This window comes from Sinocyclocheilus rhinocerous, unplaced genomic scaffold (genome assembly GCF_001515625.1).
Source record: "Sinocyclocheilus rhinocerous isolate Xijiao unplaced genomic scaffold, SAMN03320098_v1.1 scaffold99, whole genome shotgun sequence".
Classification (NCBI taxonomy): Eukaryota; Metazoa; Chordata; class Actinopteri; order Cypriniformes; family Cyprinidae; genus Sinocyclocheilus; species Sinocyclocheilus rhinocerous.
In genome coordinates, this window is record NW_015670981.1 from 587,165 (window position 1) to 605,769 (window position 18,605).

General features: G+C 36.4%; 1 protein-coding gene across 4 annotated transcripts in view; it reads left to right on the top strand.

Moving 5' to 3' along the window:
• The window catches only part of LOC107734529 (GRIP1-associated protein 1-like), a 46,975-nt gene that overhangs the window by 6,138 nt on the left and 22,232 nt on the right, over positions 1–18,605 (top strand). For 3 of the 4 annotated variants that reach the window (XM_016546508.1, XM_016546507.1, XM_016546505.1), the window contains exons 8-23: positions 1,893–1,941; positions 2,145–2,215; positions 2,684–2,731; positions 2,825–2,856; positions 5,159–5,206; positions 6,437–6,536; positions 6,823–6,900; positions 10,056–10,148; positions 11,158–11,292; positions 11,710–11,805; positions 12,704–12,916; positions 13,088–13,201; positions 13,693–13,770; positions 14,655–14,750; positions 15,993–16,049; positions 17,106–17,205. In XM_016546508.1, coding sequence (XP_016401994.1) covers positions 1,893–1,941; positions 2,145–2,215; positions 2,684–2,731; positions 2,825–2,856; positions 5,159–5,206; positions 6,437–6,536; positions 6,823–6,900; positions 10,056–10,148; positions 11,158–11,292; positions 11,710–11,805; positions 12,704–12,916; positions 13,088–13,201; positions 13,693–13,770; positions 14,655–14,750; positions 15,993–16,049; positions 17,106–17,205 — 1,408 coding nt within the window. The remainder of the gene's footprint in view (positions 1–1,892; positions 1,942–2,144; positions 2,216–2,683; positions 2,732–2,824; positions 2,857–5,158; positions 5,207–6,436; positions 6,537–6,822; positions 6,901–10,055; positions 10,149–11,157; positions 11,293–11,709; positions 11,806–12,703; positions 12,917–13,087; positions 13,202–13,692; positions 13,771–14,654; positions 14,751–15,992; positions 16,050–17,105; positions 17,206–18,605) is intronic. The other variant, XM_016546509.1, reaches the window with a different exon arrangement.

The window sequence follows — 18,605 nt, forward strand, 5'->3', positions numbered from 1 at the left end:
CCAGAGACGTAGCAAGGAGATCGGTAAAATAATCCATGTGACATCAGGGGTTCAACCATCATTTTACGAAGCTACGAGAATACTTTGTGCGCTAAAGAAAAAAAATCTCCAAAATGGTGCTACAGGGTGATGCGGAGGAGACGAATTGTTGAATAAAGTTGTTTTTTTCTTTTCTTTTGCGCACAAAAAGTATTCTCGTAGCTTTGTAAAATGATGGTTGAACCCCTGATGTCACATGGATTATTTTACAGATCTCCTTAGAGTCATTTGGTGAAAAGAACTGAATGCTACTTATGAAAAATGTGTTTAAAAGCATGTATGTGTTCACATGAAGCCTGTCACAAAGCCCTTGTTATTTGACACTTATTTTAAAGTTATGCAGTCCGTAAGTTTTGCCTCTTTGTCGCCATCACTGTTTGAAAACCTGGAATTGCAGCTTTGTGCGGAATTATCTAGCTTGCGTGAGTTGTGAGTCGGCACGGCTCCAGCGTGGATGAATCTAATGTTTTGAGGAGTATGTGTGTGTGGCAGTCAGTCACCGCACCGGTATGGATATTTACTGTACTTCGCAATCACAGATTCTAGCCTACGTCTTGGAATATGACCCAAATAAGAATTTTCACCGAATTTAATTTTAAGAAATTCTTTTAACCCAAAAAGCTAATTATGCTCCCTTCTAACTGGTTTTCTTTAAAATACAAATCTTTGTAATCCCAGGCTATCTGTAATTAGAAGCACATTTATAACTGGAATATAATTTAATTTCATTCACATGTGTTTCATAAACACATAATCCTTTATGGATTGCAGTCCGCCATCAAAATGATACATTTAATTATTCTGGCTTCTGTGAGAAAAGGCTATAAATGATAGGCCAGGATCCTCACATGCGATAGCCTAGTAGCCGGGACAACTTCTTTGTTTACAGACGTGACATAATGACGCAGTGCAATGCTCGAATTTCCCGCGAAAACCTACCCGTAACACTCAAATTAGAAAACATTATTATAAGCTAACCGTTGTGATTCGGGCTAAAGTAAGGCGATAGTTTTGAACACTGGCTGGTTATGTACTTGCTCAAATATTGATTTCGGATCATTTTTAACTAAATAAAGTTACGGACTGCAGCTTTAACAGAAATCACTTCTCAAACACTACAACGAACGACTCGTTTGGACAACAACGCATATTTTCCGGGATTCGTGATATCACAAATATCGACGAATGTGATGAGACATGGTTGAGCTGCACTAGAGAAGGCAACGAGTGTTATCACTATGTCAGAGACATGCTAGCTTTCCCAAGGCAGACGAACTTAGAGTGGTTACAATCATCCGGGTTTAAATCGCGCTCAAATTGATTTGATATTGACGCAATATTTACACTGAAGCTCGCAGGCGGCTATGGTAAGTGGCATGACATTTCCCGACCAGGTGCCGAGTGGTGCCAATCACAACACACACTGGCCCAGCTAACCAATCACAGCACATTTCACATTTCAGAAGGCGGGCCTTCATTTGATACAGGAACTATTCGAGCCGTTCATGCCAGACTGGGGAGAGAGGTGTTGTAATAATGTAAAATATGTGAAAAATAATGTGTTTTTCGAACAACCTAGTATGAGAGCCTGTTCTAGTACATACCCAAAACAAAATCAAGACTTTGTAAAAGAACATAATAGGACCCCTTTAAATGGGGTCGATTTGTTTCCATATGCATAATGTCAGCTTTCATAAAGGGTTTTCCTTTCAACATCCACTGATTTCTGTGTTTAATGGGGTTTTATTTGTGGAGCTGCTTTGTAGAAACTGAAGCTGCTGTTAAAACCCTTTGTGATAAAGAGTTCATTTCATTATATGTATATATTTTTGGTCTCCTCCTGTGTTCTCTAGGCCGAAGTGCAAAGCGTCAAACTAGAACAGCGAGATAATGAGCTGAGCGGTGAGTACATCTTTTTGACAACTTCCTTTTAAAGTTGTGACCTTATCAAACTTACCGAGGAGTTAACTGAGTAGAACCAGGGAAGGATGTGTTCTGGATCTTCATATAGCAGCACAATGGTCTGACTTTGACTGAGCTTCAGTTGAACACTTCTCAAACTCTAGGGGTCGTGTGCATTAATATCTGTTAACGCTGGCTTTCAGAGGTGGCATTAAAGCTTCAAACGGAAATGGAGGAGAAATGCTTACTGAAGGAACAACTCATGACACTAGAGGTAAAAGTATCAGTTTTGCCCTCTAAATACACAGAACAGCAGGAAACAGACAAAAGGACAAAATGCTAGGATTTATTTTGCTGATGATGAGTGTGTATTTTTACCCTCGCCGTGGGTGCTAATTTTGGACACCTTCATTCTCACTTTGCTCCAGAGAATACTTTCATGTCTATGATTAAAATTGCATTTTGCAGGTTTAAATATTCGAAATGTTTTCTAGAATGAATAGATAATTTTAGAATAGAACATTTTAGAAAGTCGCCTATTAAAAATAACTTTTTAATTTTATGATACATTTTTACATTAAATATTGTATTTTCAGTTCATTTATGCATTTCATTTTGAATTCTGATTGATTCACTTTTTCAAAGATCAGATTGCATATTCTTATTCTATTATTATGTTAATCCATATTTTAGTCCCTACAAAAGACATTTCTTGTTGTAATATATTTATTTTCATTTTCAGATGTCCAAGCAGGCAGAAATCACAAAACTACAAGATGAAAATGCTAAAGTAAGTGTCATTTGTCTGTTTCAGTTAGCATGTGTGCTCAGTGATAAAGATGCCAGTGATAATGTCTTTTTTTTTTCTTTTTCCATTTATTAGTTGTCTGATAAGTTGAAGAAAAAACAAGAGAGGTAAGTTGCTTTTATGCTTTATTTGTTCATATATGTTCAGCACTTTCTTATTACAGCGATAGTTAACTTAAAAATGAAAATTAAGTAATTATTTACTCACCCTGGTGATGTTCTAATGTCATATGACCTTCTTTCTTCTTCAGCCCACAAAATGAGAAATTTAAAAAAACATGTTTTGCTTGCCCCCATCCATATAATGGCAATGAATAGCGAACAGCTTCAAGCAGAAAAAGAAGCAAAAGGATCACAGAGTGGAACCATATTTTCCAAGTGTTCTGGAGTAGGGATGTAACGATTCACTCAACTCATAATTCGATTCGATTTATGATTTTGATTTCACGATTCGATTTTCTCACAATTTTTTTTTACATAATGAGATTGAAGACATTATACAGTAAATGAAAAGATGTTGTTTTATTAGGCTATTGCTTCACGTTTCTTTGTGAAATTGAATTTTAACAAAACTAAATTGAAATTTTAAAACAAACCCCAAATCAAACAAGTTACACAAATAAAAGAAATCTCTTAATATGAACAAACTAAGGCTTTGTCTGTGCGCTTTCCATTTAAAATTAGAGGCAACCACTGGATTTTAATCATGATCCTAACAAAGATGCAGCATACATGCAGCGTGAGTAGTTTTTAATTTAAATTAGACTGTATAATTTTGAAATTTGAAGCAAAAACAGAATGGTCTGACTTTAGTTTTGTGAAACTATACTACATAAAACATATATTTGAGCAAAACAGCAGACAAGCTGAATGAGAAGCAGATTCACTCTCTGACAGCAGGTGGCGCTTATGAACAGCAATTATACAGTGTTTCCTGGGTTACCGCTGCTTATGAACACTACTTTAATATGCATTGTTCAGAGGCAAGATGAAAAGAAAATACCACGTAAACTTTTCTAAAGATAGTCAGTTCCCCTCAGAGATACATTCATATAAACTCCTACTCCAATTGTATCGCGTTTTGTTTGGCATCTCAACCGATTTGAATCGTCACATATTTTCGACCGGCTCGCGGTTAATTGTTACATCCCTATTCTGGAGGCGTATGGTAGGGTTTGGTGAAAAAATTATATTTTTTGTTTAAATTATTATTTAGCCATAATACTGAGCTTGGCCATTGGTCTGCTGTGAACGACTGTGCATTCATGAGAACAACCAGAACACAACGGAAATATTCACCACTATCTGCATAATTTTCTAGGAACCGTGTGTCGCATTTTGATTAACATTGATTTCTTGAAATGGTGCGTTTGTAGGCTTTTGCTGAGCAAGCTGAAATGAACTTCTGCATTAATACAGTCTCATGAATGCACAGTCTTGTACAGAGGACCAGTGGCCAAGGTCAGGACTTTCGCTAAATAATAATTCAAATTTCAGTTCGATTTAGTTTGTCAACACTATCGTATGCCCTCACAGCACTTGGAAAATTGAGTCAAAAGGGATCATTCTATGATACTTTTGAATATTTTTCTTTAAGGCTTGAAGATAGTTGCTGTTTACTGCAATTATTGAAGTGTTTTTTTTTTACTTTAACTTCGCATTTCTTAAAGGTACACTCACTAATTTTTTTTTTTATGCTGTGTATGTTGTGCTGGCCAACATGACAGTTGACATGATTTAGTGACATGTACATAACAAATGCAAAGCCGTGGTAGAAATGCACTGTTCTCAGTGAGCCATATGAGTGTGCATCATCTTACCAAGTTTTTAAAAGAAATATTAATTTCTTTAGGGGTAAAACAACTTTAGGGCAAAATGACTGAGTGCACTTTTAAACCTGCGCAAGACTACACATTGCGGTGATTAATTGAGGAAGACAGTGATGGAGTGATTTGATGCAAAACCTGCTGAAATATGGAAGAATGGAAGTTAAAGACAATATTAATGGAAGATATTCCATTTGAACACATTACCTCCTCAAGCACAAAATAAATGACTTTCAATCCTCCATTTAACTCGAGTCCTCTTTCTCTGTACAGTGGCCCTCAGCCAATCAGAACTCTCCGTGTGATTACATCACCCCTTAGTGTTCCATTCTAGGTGCCGTGATAACTCGGCTGTGGCCTAGCGACAGTCTCTGTGTCAGTGTAATGAGTCTGAACGTGAACTTGTTGTGCTGGCACTGGCTGTAGACTGCTGTATCAGCACGACTGCCTCCGATCCGCATCCCTCTGGTCAACACGGGGCCTGCTTTCACTGATCAGGAGATGCTGCCTGTTATTTATCACTGCTGTATGGTTTTTTTTTAGGGCCAATGAGGATTCAAGTCTCTTTATGCTTCTCTTTACAGCTTCCAGCGACTACAAGTTGAGAAAGAAGCACTTTACAATGACAGCAGGTGAGAAAGGCAAACCCAGCAGAGCAGTTACTTTGCGATAAAGCTCAACAGGGACTTTTTAGGAGGCTGGGTTCTGGAAATGCATTTGCCATTTATTTTCTCAGTGAAGAGTTAAAGTATAAGGCTTGAACCTAAAGATGAGTTGCATTATTTAATATTTCTTTCAAAATAAAAAACAAAGCAAATTGAAGATACTCTGTCGGTTATGCAAGAACAAAATACTCACCCATGAATCTGATTGGTGAATTTTGAATCAGGACTGCTGATGGTGTACTTATGAATTTAGGGCACTAAATTGACGAGTGTATTATACCTCCGAATGTTGTCAATTTTAGTGGCAATTTGCTACAATCCCACTTGATTTTAAACTGATCTGCTTTGGATTAAAGCATCTGCAAAATAAATGTAAGTCTGACTCTTTCTACACTCTCAGAACGGATCATACATATTTGTATCCGTTAAAGGAGTAGTCCACCCAAAAATATCTATCCTCACCCTTTGGTCATCCAAGATGTAGATGAGTTTGTTTCTTCATTGGTAGAGATTTAAAGAAATTTAGCAATACATCGTTTGCTCACCAATGGATCCTCTGCAATGAATGGGTGCCATCAGAATGAGAGTCCAAACAGCTGATAAAAACATCACAATAATCCACAAGTAATCCACACCACTCCAGTCCATCAATGAATGTCTTGTGAACTGAAAATCTGAGTGTTTATAAGTAACAAATCCATCAATAATACGTTTTAACTTCAAAATAACAACACCCATTCACTGTAGAGGAACCATTGGTGAGCAAATGAGATGAATCAAATCTGTTCCAATGAAGAAACTCATCTATATCATGGATGGCCTGAGGGGGAGTATATTTTCAGCTAATTTTCATTTTTGGGTGAACTATTCCTTTAAGAAACTTCAATAATAATAAAAAAAAGAATTCGAAATCACTCTTATGGCTTCTGTAGAAACATTATGTATGGCTCACAATTAGTTTATCTTAAATGCTAAACAATTATTTAGCTCTGATGATTTTTAATGGCATTTTTACTTCTGGAACCCAACTCTATATTAAATCTGTTCCCATGATGTCATTTACACTCACCTGTAATGTTTTTCCTGCTGAATTTGCCGTTTTATTTAGGTATTCATTTTGTGATGCCTGGGAATAGACCCTACCACACATTAGTCACATCAAACCCCTCATAGCATATGATGCATTTGTTTCCACAGGACTAAAATTGATGAGATCCAACAGAGGAAAGAGGAGGAGCTCAAATCCATAAATCTTCGTGTGCAGAAATTGCAGACAGATTTAATGGCAGCCAATCAGGTGAGATCCGCTCAGGCCCACCCTGCCAAATTCCCCAATATTAAAGCCCATTTGTTGCACATCTCAGAGGGCGATCGATGGATGGCCACTAAGGGAGTATGATGATAAACATTTCCAAACCCTTGAGAGTGGGCTAAAGACTGCAGTCAGTGCTTCAGGATCAGACTCTGGCACTGAGGCACATCTGCAGAGATTAATGGACCGTAGACACACTGCTGCATCCATCACTGTCATACTAGAAATGCATTGAATCTTCCTGCCTGTTGGTTTGTGTGTGCGATTTCAGAACGTCGCTGAACTGAAGGAGCAGTTGCAGAGTAAACAGAAAGAGCATGAGATGGCCATCCATGCGCTCAAAGATCAGGTAGTGCACAAGATTGGTTAAAAATGTGAAATATTAATTTCTGAGATGACTACTGGGCGCCAGTTACTGAATTAAACAAATTACTGTGGTCATGCAACCACATTTGAAATGTTTTAATCTTGCATACTACATAGTATACAGTGCAGTATACAGTACATACTGCAGATTATGCTAGTGTTCCATTCCAAACATCGTCAAAGGCACTAATAGGAAGAATACAGAAGATGAATAGTTGGTTAAAATGTTCATTTAGCATTTCTTTTAATGTTTATTCTGTCACAGATGGTCGTTAGTGCATCTCCAGAGAATTAATCTGCAATCTCCGCATCTGCTGGTTTGCCGTTTACTAACAGGTTTATAAATGAAAGAAAGCAGGCAATTAATCTGCATAAATTGAGTGCAATTTTAATGATAATAGGTCCTACAGATTCAATTAAATAAACCGTAAAAGGCTCATGTGGGTGTTGTTGTTAGCGTGGAACACAATTACGTTTTTATTGTTCCACTTAAAACAATCAAATAATGAAAATTTGAGTTTTTTTTAAATGGCAGTTTTATGATTATTTAGTTGTTTTGGTTTTCAGCTTTGTTTTAAAATGTAGTTTAGCTTTGCTTAGAAAGCCTTTTACAGTCTTAAAGTTACTTATTCAGTTCAACCAGAAAGGAAAATTCTGTTCTCAATTACTCACCATCATTTTATTCCAAACCTGACTTTCTTTCTTTTGTGGAACTCGACAGGAGAAGTATGTCCTGGGTGTTTTTCTCGATACAGTGAAAGTGAATGGGGACAGATGTTATTGAGCTCCAAAAATGACAAAACGGCATCATACTTCATATGACTTTTGCACTATATTCCAAATCTCCTGGAGTCGTATGATAACTTGGTGAGAGAAACCGACTGAATTTCATCTGGTCAAATTGTTATTCCTTGATAATCTTCCCCATTTTTGCATATTCACACATGGCTTTTTGTTTTGAACTACTTGAATCTTGCAGTGCACCGCATTTTAATATTCATGAATGGCAATACATTTTTTGCAGCCTTGTTTTTAATAAAACATGACTTAAAGTGATTAATTGTGAATTCAGAAGACTTAAAATATATGCATTTTTGGAGCGTCACTTTCATTGTACTGAAGCATAAACATTCTTCAAAGTGTTTTTTTTGTTTTAAGAAAGTGTCTTAAACGAAGTCAAACAGGTTTGGAGCAACATGAGGGTGAGTATATAGTATTAACTATCCCTTTAATGGCAGAGTAAGTGATTTTTCAAAAACACTTTAGAAAACTGATTTGGGCCGAATCGCAAAACAAACTTGTAGCCAATCAGCAGTAAGGGGCGTGTCTACTCGTGATGTGGAGGAGAGCGCTTTCAGTTTTCATTAGCCGAGCCGAGCGACAGAAAGATAGAGATGGCTGATAAAAAACAAAAGAGGAAAACGTCTGTGGAACGATAAGGCAAGAAGTAGGACCTGTGTAAATATCGGATCAGCTTTCCATCGCTGGAGAGAACTCAAGGAGCGGAGGCCTGCGATCGGACGCCGAGGTTGCTTTGTTTCTTCTCAATAGGTGAGTAACACTGTGTCTACAACAGCTAAAGTCTGCCTACACTGGACGCGATCAAACGACCGTTGAAAACCATTTGAAATTTGTGTCAGCACGTCATAAATAGAACCCGGCAGCAGTTTTCTGTCGGGGATTTGTTGCGCCGCGCAGCTCACGTCCGTAGACACGGTGTAACATTGGTTTTGCTTTGTTTCACAGAACTAATCGTTGCCTGGGTTGCGTACATATATGTGGGGCGGAGCTATCAAAATAGGGGCAAGACCCTTTTGGGGTTAGGGGCGTGTTTGTTTTGGTGGTTCAAATATAAACATTGGCTACCAGAAATCACTTACTCTGCCTTTAATATGAACCGGAAGACACAGCAGTCTTTCTGCTGATAGCAAACTCTTTGTGCTTAAGGAGAAGTTCGTGAAGTTTATAATTACCCAGAGAGCAGCCTGTTTAATTGAGTGTTTATGGATGATGGTGCTCAGGATCAGCTGAGTAATTAAGGATTAGTGGGGCTCACTGCAGGTGGCTTAGGGGCACACGCGCTCCGCCGGGGACCCTGAGGAAAGGGCTGCTCTTGTACTGCCGTCGGCCCTACTGCAAGTCCTGCCACCACAAATGTCTTTCACTTCCTCCATGAGGTGACAAATCTTAATTAAGCAGCTGCCTCTAATGAACAGCAAGCAGATAAGGATGAAGAACTTCCCTGTTCTGTTTTTCCATTCAGAATTGCTTGACTGGGTCTCTTCTGTTTGATGTGGATTCTCTAACTCAGCCTGTTTTCTTCTCTCTTCTTTTCACTTGTTTTGAGCGTTCTTTCTTTATCATCTCTTGCTCTTGTTCACCCCTTGGGCTTTATTCTTCTTGTGTTCATCTTCCCCTACAATCCCACGCTGCCGCTGAACATGTCTTTATTCATCAATCTCATCTCCTCCTTTCTCTGTACATGTTCCCTTCTTTATATCCTTTTTGCTTCTGTATTTTTTCTTTCATATTTTCTTTAAAATGTTAATATTTTGAACATTTTATAATTTTTATTTCATTCAATTTTTTCCCCCATTTTCTTTGTTCATTTCATTTTTTTTGCAATTTTCTTTATTATTTACTTCCTCAATTGTTCTTTATTTATTTTCTTTTGTTATTTTTTCATGGTTTTGTTGTTTGTTGTTCTTTTTGCTTTTTTTCTGTTCTGTATTTTTTCCCTTTATTTTATTTTATACTTTTTTTTTTTTCAAAATGTTCATAATTTTCCCTTTTCGTTGTTTTGTTTTTCATTATTTAAAAAAAAAAAAAATGTAATGTTTTTTGGTTAATTCCCTTGTTTGTTCACTTGTTCTTTCATTTGTTATTTTTCATGTTTTTTTCTGTTTTTGTCTAATTTACACACACATATATATTCAACATTTTCATATTTTTTATATTTTATTATTTTTATTTCATTTATTCATTTTCTTTTTGGTTCTTCTATTCACTCATTGTACTTTATTCTTTTGCTCTTTTATTTCAATCTTTCATTTGGTGTTGCTTTTTTCTTTTTTGTCTTGCTTTCTCTCTCTGTCTCCTGGTCTTGTGGGGTGGTTTTGTGTTTGGGCGGAGCTGCAGGTAGCGTGTCAGAGTGCGGTCAGTCAGGAGCAGGTGGAGGGCATGCTGAGTGAGAACGATGCTCTCAGGACAAATCTAGCAGCCCTAGAACAGGTACTTGACCATGATACAGCCTCACGACCTTCATCAACCCCAGTTCCAGCATCATCTTCACTCGAATGACTGTCTGGTCTAACACGCATGATCTTTGTACCATTAACTGTTAATACACGCATACTAATGTCACTTTTATCAACTTTATCGCCATTACCTATATTACTACTAAAAACTGAAGGGATTAAGAATGCACTCTCAGTTCACGCCAATTTGTTTGATGCCATGCACTTTCTTCTTTGAAAAAATGTCAATATCTAAAAGGAAATTCATGGAGGTTCCTAAAGTTACATTGTTTTGTTTTAAAATCTGGTTTTGTGTGATTTTCTAATCGCATTGTGATTGGTGTCTTTAATGCAAGTATGGCTGTGTGATAACTTCAAACTGAAATTCAAAACGGCATATTTAAATACTGTTTTAGTTTATTGCTCACCAGCCAAAATCATTGTTTATTCATTCCAGAGTGACTTAAAATGCATTAAGGTATACATTTACATTAGTATGTGCACTTCTTGGGAATCAAACCCATTATCCTTTGTGAGCAATACCTAAATATTAATATTTAAATATATATATATATATGGATTAAATAAGAGACCAAATCCGATTTTAAGAACACTGCAAGGCTGCATAAGGGTCATTTAGCGCCTACAGCACTTTAACCCTGACTGGAGTTTTAAAAAGTTCCTGTTTTTAATGTTTGTCTATGTATGTTTTTGTTTAGCCATAGTTTTTGTGTGTATGTATGTTCACACATACATTCATACATAAATATGTGTTGCATCATGTATAAAAGTTTATATTTAGCTTGAAAGCACTCATGGGTACATTTATGTTGATATTGCATTTCTCAGCTGTTGTCTAGTGTTTTCTGCACCTTACTAATTCTTCTTTTGTCTTCTGTTGGCATTTTCTTGCATATACACCAAATTCAGACTGAATAAGACTTAATTCAGTTGTCCGGGGTTCTTTGGGGTTTATCTGAAACTCAGTGTATGTTTTTTTGCAGATCCAAACAGTGAAGACTCAGGAACAGAATTTGCTGAGAGAGCAAAATCTGATGCTAAACGCAGAGCTTCAGCAGAAACGTACAGAACTGGAGAGCTTCCTGGCGCAGAGAGATGATCTCAACTCACAGCTACAGGTATTTTGGCACCTGTTAACTTTGAAAACAAAACTGAAAAGCATTCGGAACATATTCAACTTTTTTTTATTTCTAAATAAAATGCTTTATCCAGTGTCACTGGACATAGGAATCATATTATACTATAATATTATTAGTCAGTATTATTATTTTTTTATGCTCACCAGCAGAAAAGTCTGTTTTTGAGAAAATCCATTCTGATGAAAAAAACTATTAACATTTTTTTTTGTTTGTTTTTAAAGCCTTTTAATTTTTTTTTTTAAATCGAAAAGCAAAAAAACAATTGCTTCAATACTTTTATTACTTCAGCAGTTACAAAAGTATTTTTAATGTTTTTATTATAGCGAAGTAATATATATTTTAGAATTAGTAATCAGATCGATCATAAAAATGATTTGACGACTTCTTGCTGATCAGGAGTCAAACCGAGCGAATAGTCGACTACTGGAGCAGCTCACTGAACTGGGTCTGGAGAAGGACAAGCTACAGCAGGAGTTAGAGGAAGCCAGAAAGGTGACGACACACACAAACCTTCTGATCCTTTCACAATTCAGACAATTCCCACTGCAGCAGGTGAAAGTAGTTTGACGTTTGGTGCACTCACTATCTCTGTCTTCATTTAAGCTTCTTTAGTGAGTGCTCTAATGCTCTGATCTTTTGACCATCATAATGACTTTATTAATGTAAAAGCCGCAATCGGATTTAGACACAAATGAGCTCCGGAAGATTCACCTTTCGAGTTCTTTTGTACAAGTTTTATTATTTTTTTCTTCCCTCTAGTGATGTTAGTGAATGTTTCTTGCACCAAAACCAATTTTTACAGTTTTAAATGATAATTTTCCACCGTCGTTCTGACACTTTGAATTAAACAGGCTTCTTTTGCTACAGCAATGTAGATCATCCTGATATAACACACTTTTTATACATTTTAAATCTGCGTCAAATTCAGCACAAAATTATGTATAAATATTTTACGGTTAATTTACGGCTTCTCCACATTACAATAATGACAATTAAAATTAGCCTAATCTTGAAAATAATATCACAATAAAAAAAGTAAATAAAAAGTTTGTCATTCTTTTCTACAGTGGTGTGAAAAAGTGTTGGCCCCCTTCCTGATTCCTTATTTTTTTGCATGTTTGTCACACTTTAATATTTCAGATCATCAAATAAGAAATCAGGAAGGGGGCCAACACTTTTTCACACCACTGTATATAAATTAAATTATGGAGGTTTCTATCCGTCTAAATACCTGTAATTTAAATAACAGTTGTTCGAAAGAAGAAAAAATCAAGAAAAATATGTGTGATACAGTCTTGACAATGACTGGAGCTTTGATATTGCCACATTTTATTTAAAACGAAATACCACACTGATAAGAAGAAAGTGAACGCTATCTTTACTTTCTCAGACTGCGGATAAGCGTAAAGTCATGCTGGATGAACTGGCCATTGAGACGGCGCAGGAGAAGTCACGGCACAAAGAGGAACTCAGCGATGTGCGCTTGCAGCATGAGAAGGAAGTGCTGAGCATCAGGGCCCGCTATGAGAAGGAGCTCCGCGGCCTCCATGAGGAGAAGAACCGCATGGAAGAGGAGATCCGCTCACAGCTACGAGACGAGAGAGTAAGGAACCTTTGTGAGACGCTAACTGAATGCTTGTAGGTTGAGACATGAACATTCAACAAAGCACTTAACCTCAGGTTTCTCCAGGTGGATTGTGTCTGTACAAAGTGTACTTTGGACAGAAACGATCTGCTTAATTTCTATTTACAACTGTGTTTCTTTTTTTTTCAGGCTCGTACCAAAGAGCTGGAGGGTCTTCAGCCGTATGTGGAGGAGTTGAAAGCTCAGGTTCAGTCTATGGAGGGGACAAAGGGCTGTTTTGAGCGCAGGCTCAAGGAAGCAGAGGTGCCGTGTGTTCACAATCATCTTTCGCTGCAAAGCACTGGCAGAGATGGAAACTGTCTTTTGTTGTTTACATCTGGCTACATCAGTATCATTCCGACCACATGATGTCAGTGTTGTTTTTTTGTTAACGTGTTGCAGACTTTAAAATGCCAAATGGTAAAGAGCATTTACAGTGGATTTATTGTTATATTTCAATTTCTTATAAATGTAAAATATAAAAGAAATTGAACCATTAACGTACTGTAAATCCACTAAAATGCTTTTCACCATTTGACAGTTTTATAGTCTGTAGCTTTAAAGTTTGAAATGTAAAAGTAAAATACAAATTTCAAACTTCAAAGTTATAGACTTTAAAACTGTCAAATGGTAAAAAGAAGAGCATTTTACTGGATTCACTTTTATGTTTCAAACTAACAAAATATTGCATTCATCCTTGGATGTCTGGGTGATTTATACTTGATATTGGTGTCATTTGTTTGTGTTGTGAGCAGGAGACCATGGAAAAGAACAAACTGGACCATGCAGAAGAGATCCAGCGGGTACAGAAAGATCACACACTTCAGCTGGAGGTAAACTTTTTTTTGGATGTGATCATAAAAACACATTTGGTGTTTGACAGCACTTAACGGAGTACAGTCAGCGAAAGCAGATGAAGTAATGAGCGGTAAAGCTATATTTAGCAGATCTTGTCTTTATGACACATTTGTTGTCTTCATAAATATTCAAGTCTCAGAAACACATCAGAATTCTGTCACGTCTCACTGAGTTGATGGATGATGGCTTGACATAGAATTTTACTTAATGAGCTTAAAAGACAGTATGAAATGCATGGGACATGTCTGTAGGTGCTCAAAAGTTAAGAATTTCTCAATGAGGTCATGGAAACCCAAGGTTAAATCTCATGTAATTACTTTTGTTTTTAATAAGCTGTAGCTGGAGTACATTTGATTGCATTTAATTTATGATTCTACTGAACTGAAACACCAATCCATGCCAGAGATGGAGTCCTATGGCCAGTCCATCTTCGGCATGACTTGACTGATTTAATTAGATCATACCGTTTAATATTATTTTTTACCATGCCTGCACAGCCTTGGTTATGTCAGCACAAAAGAAAATTTATTTCAGAAGCAGAAGAAGTTGTTTTGATGCAAGATTTTGAGAACAGAATTTATTTTCTAACTTTTCTTTTATGCTGATAGATATATTTTAGTTTTAGTTTAACAAAACACAGAATATATGTGTACACACACACACACACAAATGAAAATATTTCAACTTATTACTTGCTTATTTTACTGTATTTTAGCATGTTCTTTGTCATTTAATCAAATATCATATCCTACTTTTCAAGTCTGACAAATCTGTGTATTAAACAAATTAATAAATAATCAGTTCTGTCCAGAACTTATCCGTTTTGAATAAATTAACACACATTCCTGCTGTTTCTCAGGCTAAAGCTGCAGAGGTGGAGACAGTCAAACAGCAAGTGATGGAGATGCAGAAAGAGAGAGAAGAACTCAACAACACAATCAGCAAACTCAAACAGGTGTGTGAACAGACTGTATTCATTTGTAGCGCTCTACTGGTCTCCTAGTGGCTCTGCTGGAGCTTTTGTTCTTCAGCGTGATGAGAACTATGTGTTTTTAAGATGCTAAATAAGTCACGACTCAGATGGAGAATATTGTGGGGGTGTGATCACTGGAGCTCACCAGTAATTTCAAATGTGACTCAAGAACGATGCAACATTAGGATGACATTGTTCTTTGTGTGAGCATCTGCTGCCAGCAGCTCCTGGGTGATGTTCAGTTTTCAGAGCTGCAAAATTGGTGTTTCCTGGTCTGATCTTAGAATGGTTTATTAGGACTTACCTTTGTTCTGATGTTTCTTGTGTCATGGTTCTTACTGTATACTAATACTAAGATTTAAAGCATCAGCCACTACATCATACACTACTCCACTTTTTGTGGGTCAGTAAGATTTAAAATGTTTTTTTTTTTTAAGAAATCACTACTTTTGTTCAGCAAGGATGCATTCAATTGATTAAAAAGATTTTTATAATGTTACAAAAGATTTCTATTTCAAATAAATGCTTTTCTTTTTAACTTTCAATTCATCAAATAATCTTGGAAAAAAATTATCATGGTTATTAAGCAGCACAACTACTTTCAATAATAAGAAATGTTTCTTGAGCAACAAATCAGCATATTAGAATGATTTCTGAAGGATCATGTGACACTGAAGACTGGAGTAATGATGCTGAAAATTCAGCTTTGCATCACAGGAATAAATGACATTTTAATATATATATTAAAATGGAAAATAGTTATTTTAAATTGTAATAAAATTTCACAATATTACAGTTTTTAATGTATTTTTTTAATAAATGCATCCTTGAGACTCAAAAACATTTAAAAATCTTATTGAACCTAAACTTTTTAGTGGTAGTGTATATTCATAACTAATAAATATGAACTAAAATAGTTAATATAATAATAATAATTATAATAAGATAAATATGAAATATTGAAAACATGAATTGCATAACATTATTTCTGCAATAGAAGTTCCACTATAAATGCATTTAAATGCCCTTTTTTGTTTTATATGGATCTTCAGTTGTGCTGTCTTTTTATTGTCTAAAATATATATAAAAAAAAGAGACTAAACTGTAGCTTAGTGAAACATTTCAAACTAAACTGAAAAGTTATTTGAAAATAATCATTTGACAGTAGTTTTAAAATAAAGATGGATTTGATGAACTATAATGACCTTTGTGTGTGTATTTCAGGAGATTAAAGATACAGTGGATGGACAGAGAATCCTGGAGAAAAAAGGTAGTTCAGCGGTAAGTAGGCAATCCAGTCAGGAGAAAGGGATGAATCAGGGCTTTCCCTCTCTCCATTTCCCAGAAAGTGAATTAAAATGGTCCCAGGCGATGGGCAGGACACCTCTCTGCCCTACAGACCTGAAACCAGACCTCCCATTGACGAAGGTCGATCAGCGTTCATTAACGCTCTAGCCGTTTCATCAATAGAATCTCGTTTGACAGTTTATTGATTGTCTCTCTATGTGTGTGTGTGTGTGTGTGTGTGTTTCCAGCTCCAGAAGCTGTCCATACTTTTAGCTCAATAAAGTTTTGGTTATAGTTTTTCTGTGGCATTATTTATTAGGCACACTGTTTATTAGGTTACAAATGCAGTCCCTCTGGGAAGTTCCTTCCTACTTGAAGCGATTTTGGCCACAAAATGGATGAAATTTCATATATCTTACCCTCTTTTTCTCCTTCCGACAAAAAACAAAAGGATTTTGTAGTGCTACTGCGGCAAAATTGGAGGATGGGATATTTAGTTGATGTTGTCGGTATACAGGTGCATCTCAATAAATTAGAATGTCGTGGAAAAGTTAATTTATTTCAGTAATTCAACTCAAATTGTTGGTTTGCAATTTTATGTAATGATATTTAGACATTTATTTATTTTTTAAAGGGATAGTTCACCCAAAAATAAAACTTCTGCCATCATTTACTCACCCTCCAGGTTCAGTTCCAAACCTGTATGAGTTTCTGTATGAGATATTTTGAAGAATATGGGTAACCAAACACTTGATGGTCCCCATTGACCTCCATAGTAGCTTTTTCCATACTATGGAAGTCAGTAGGGACCATCAACTGTTTGGTTACCCATATTCTTCAAAATATCTTGCGTTCAGCAGAAGAAAGAAATTCATACAGGTTGGAAACAACTTGAGGGGAGTAAATGATGACTTTTCATTTTTGGGTGGACTATCCCTTTAAGTGTGGCTTAAGTGTCCAAATACTATACTGGTTTATAGTCTGCTAAATGTCCTTCAAACTAAATGTCCATCAGATGTCCAAATAATGGCTGTCATGTTATGTCTGCAGCTGAAAGACTTGAAGAGGCAGCTCCATTTGGAGAGAAAAAGAGCCGATAAACTCCAGGAGCGGCTGCAGGAAATCCTAACCAACACTAAGACCCGCACAGGTGAACACTTTCTCCCAATCATGTTACACTTAAGATTTTGAGACATACCCCTCCATCATCATATAAAGCATTTGGAAGTACATGTAATAGGGCTTTTTAGAGCTGTCAGTGCCCTCTCAGGTGATTTAAACTGCGATTGGCTCTGCGTTCGCTATTTCATCACACATGGGCGGCATGAATGAAAAATTTAAAGCAGGTAAGTAAATATGTGGCGCTGAGCATAAATAAGGCAGCAGATGAAGACGGCTCCACCCCCACTGCAAACTGCTACAAATGAGACAAACCCGAAGCGTGTTCTTACCACCTGAAGAGAATTCCAAACAGCCCATGCGTTTTGTTCTTGCATCAGGTTCCTGTGGGATGTTGAGCAGTTCACTTTCCTGCGTCGGCTCATTGGCTATAAATAGTTTTTCCAAGAAGGCAAATGACATGAATGTAGTTTTTCTTTCACATTACTGTGGTGTTATTTCATATTTTTGGCTCACTTTTCACAATCCGATAAATTACTTTCTCTTGCCCCATTTCTTTTCTTCATTGAACATATTATTTGAAATACATTAAATACAGGTTGTGAACACATTTTTCATTGACTTTAGCTGCCCTTTGACTGTTTATATGATGTCAAGTCGATTTTATTTGTATAATGATTTTCACAATACACTTTGACGTCACAGAAAATGTCTTTATAAAGTGGTTTTGTTTTTTGTCTTTTTAGACCAAGTACGAATAATAATTAAAAAAAAAAACCTTAAGGGTTTAACTATTTGAAACAATTTTCATTGACTCTAGCTGTCCTTTTTTTATATGACGTCAAGTCAGTTTTATTTGAATAGTGCTTTTCGCAATGCACATTGACGTCACAGAAAATGTCTTTATAAAATGGATTCACAAACTTTTTTACTCTGTGTGAATTAAACAAACAAAAAAAAAAACAAGGGTTTTTACTGCTTGGAAATTTGTAATTTTGACAGGACATGAATGCAAGATGATGGTGTTTCTAATCAAACGCCTTCAAATGTTTGGACCACATAGGCGACTCCGAAGTCCAATGGTCGAACACTGGCTCAAAATCAATAAATAGTGTCCCAACTTAATAGAAACTTAACAAGGAGGGAGAGGCGGGTGCTGTAAATATTTGATGGAGCCCCTCTAAAAATGTGCTACAGATCCATGCATACGTGCATTTGCTCTCTGTAAATTGCTGGCAGTGCCAGGGCGCTCCTCTTTTGAGCCATTTATAATTTAAAGTATATTAAATGTTTAATGATTGCTCTACAGAAAGTTTAGAATCAGACATTTTAAAGTAGGGAGCTTTATCTTTGTCAAATGTCCAGGAGGGTCCGAAAGTCCACACACACACACACACACACACACACACACACACACAAACACACACTTTC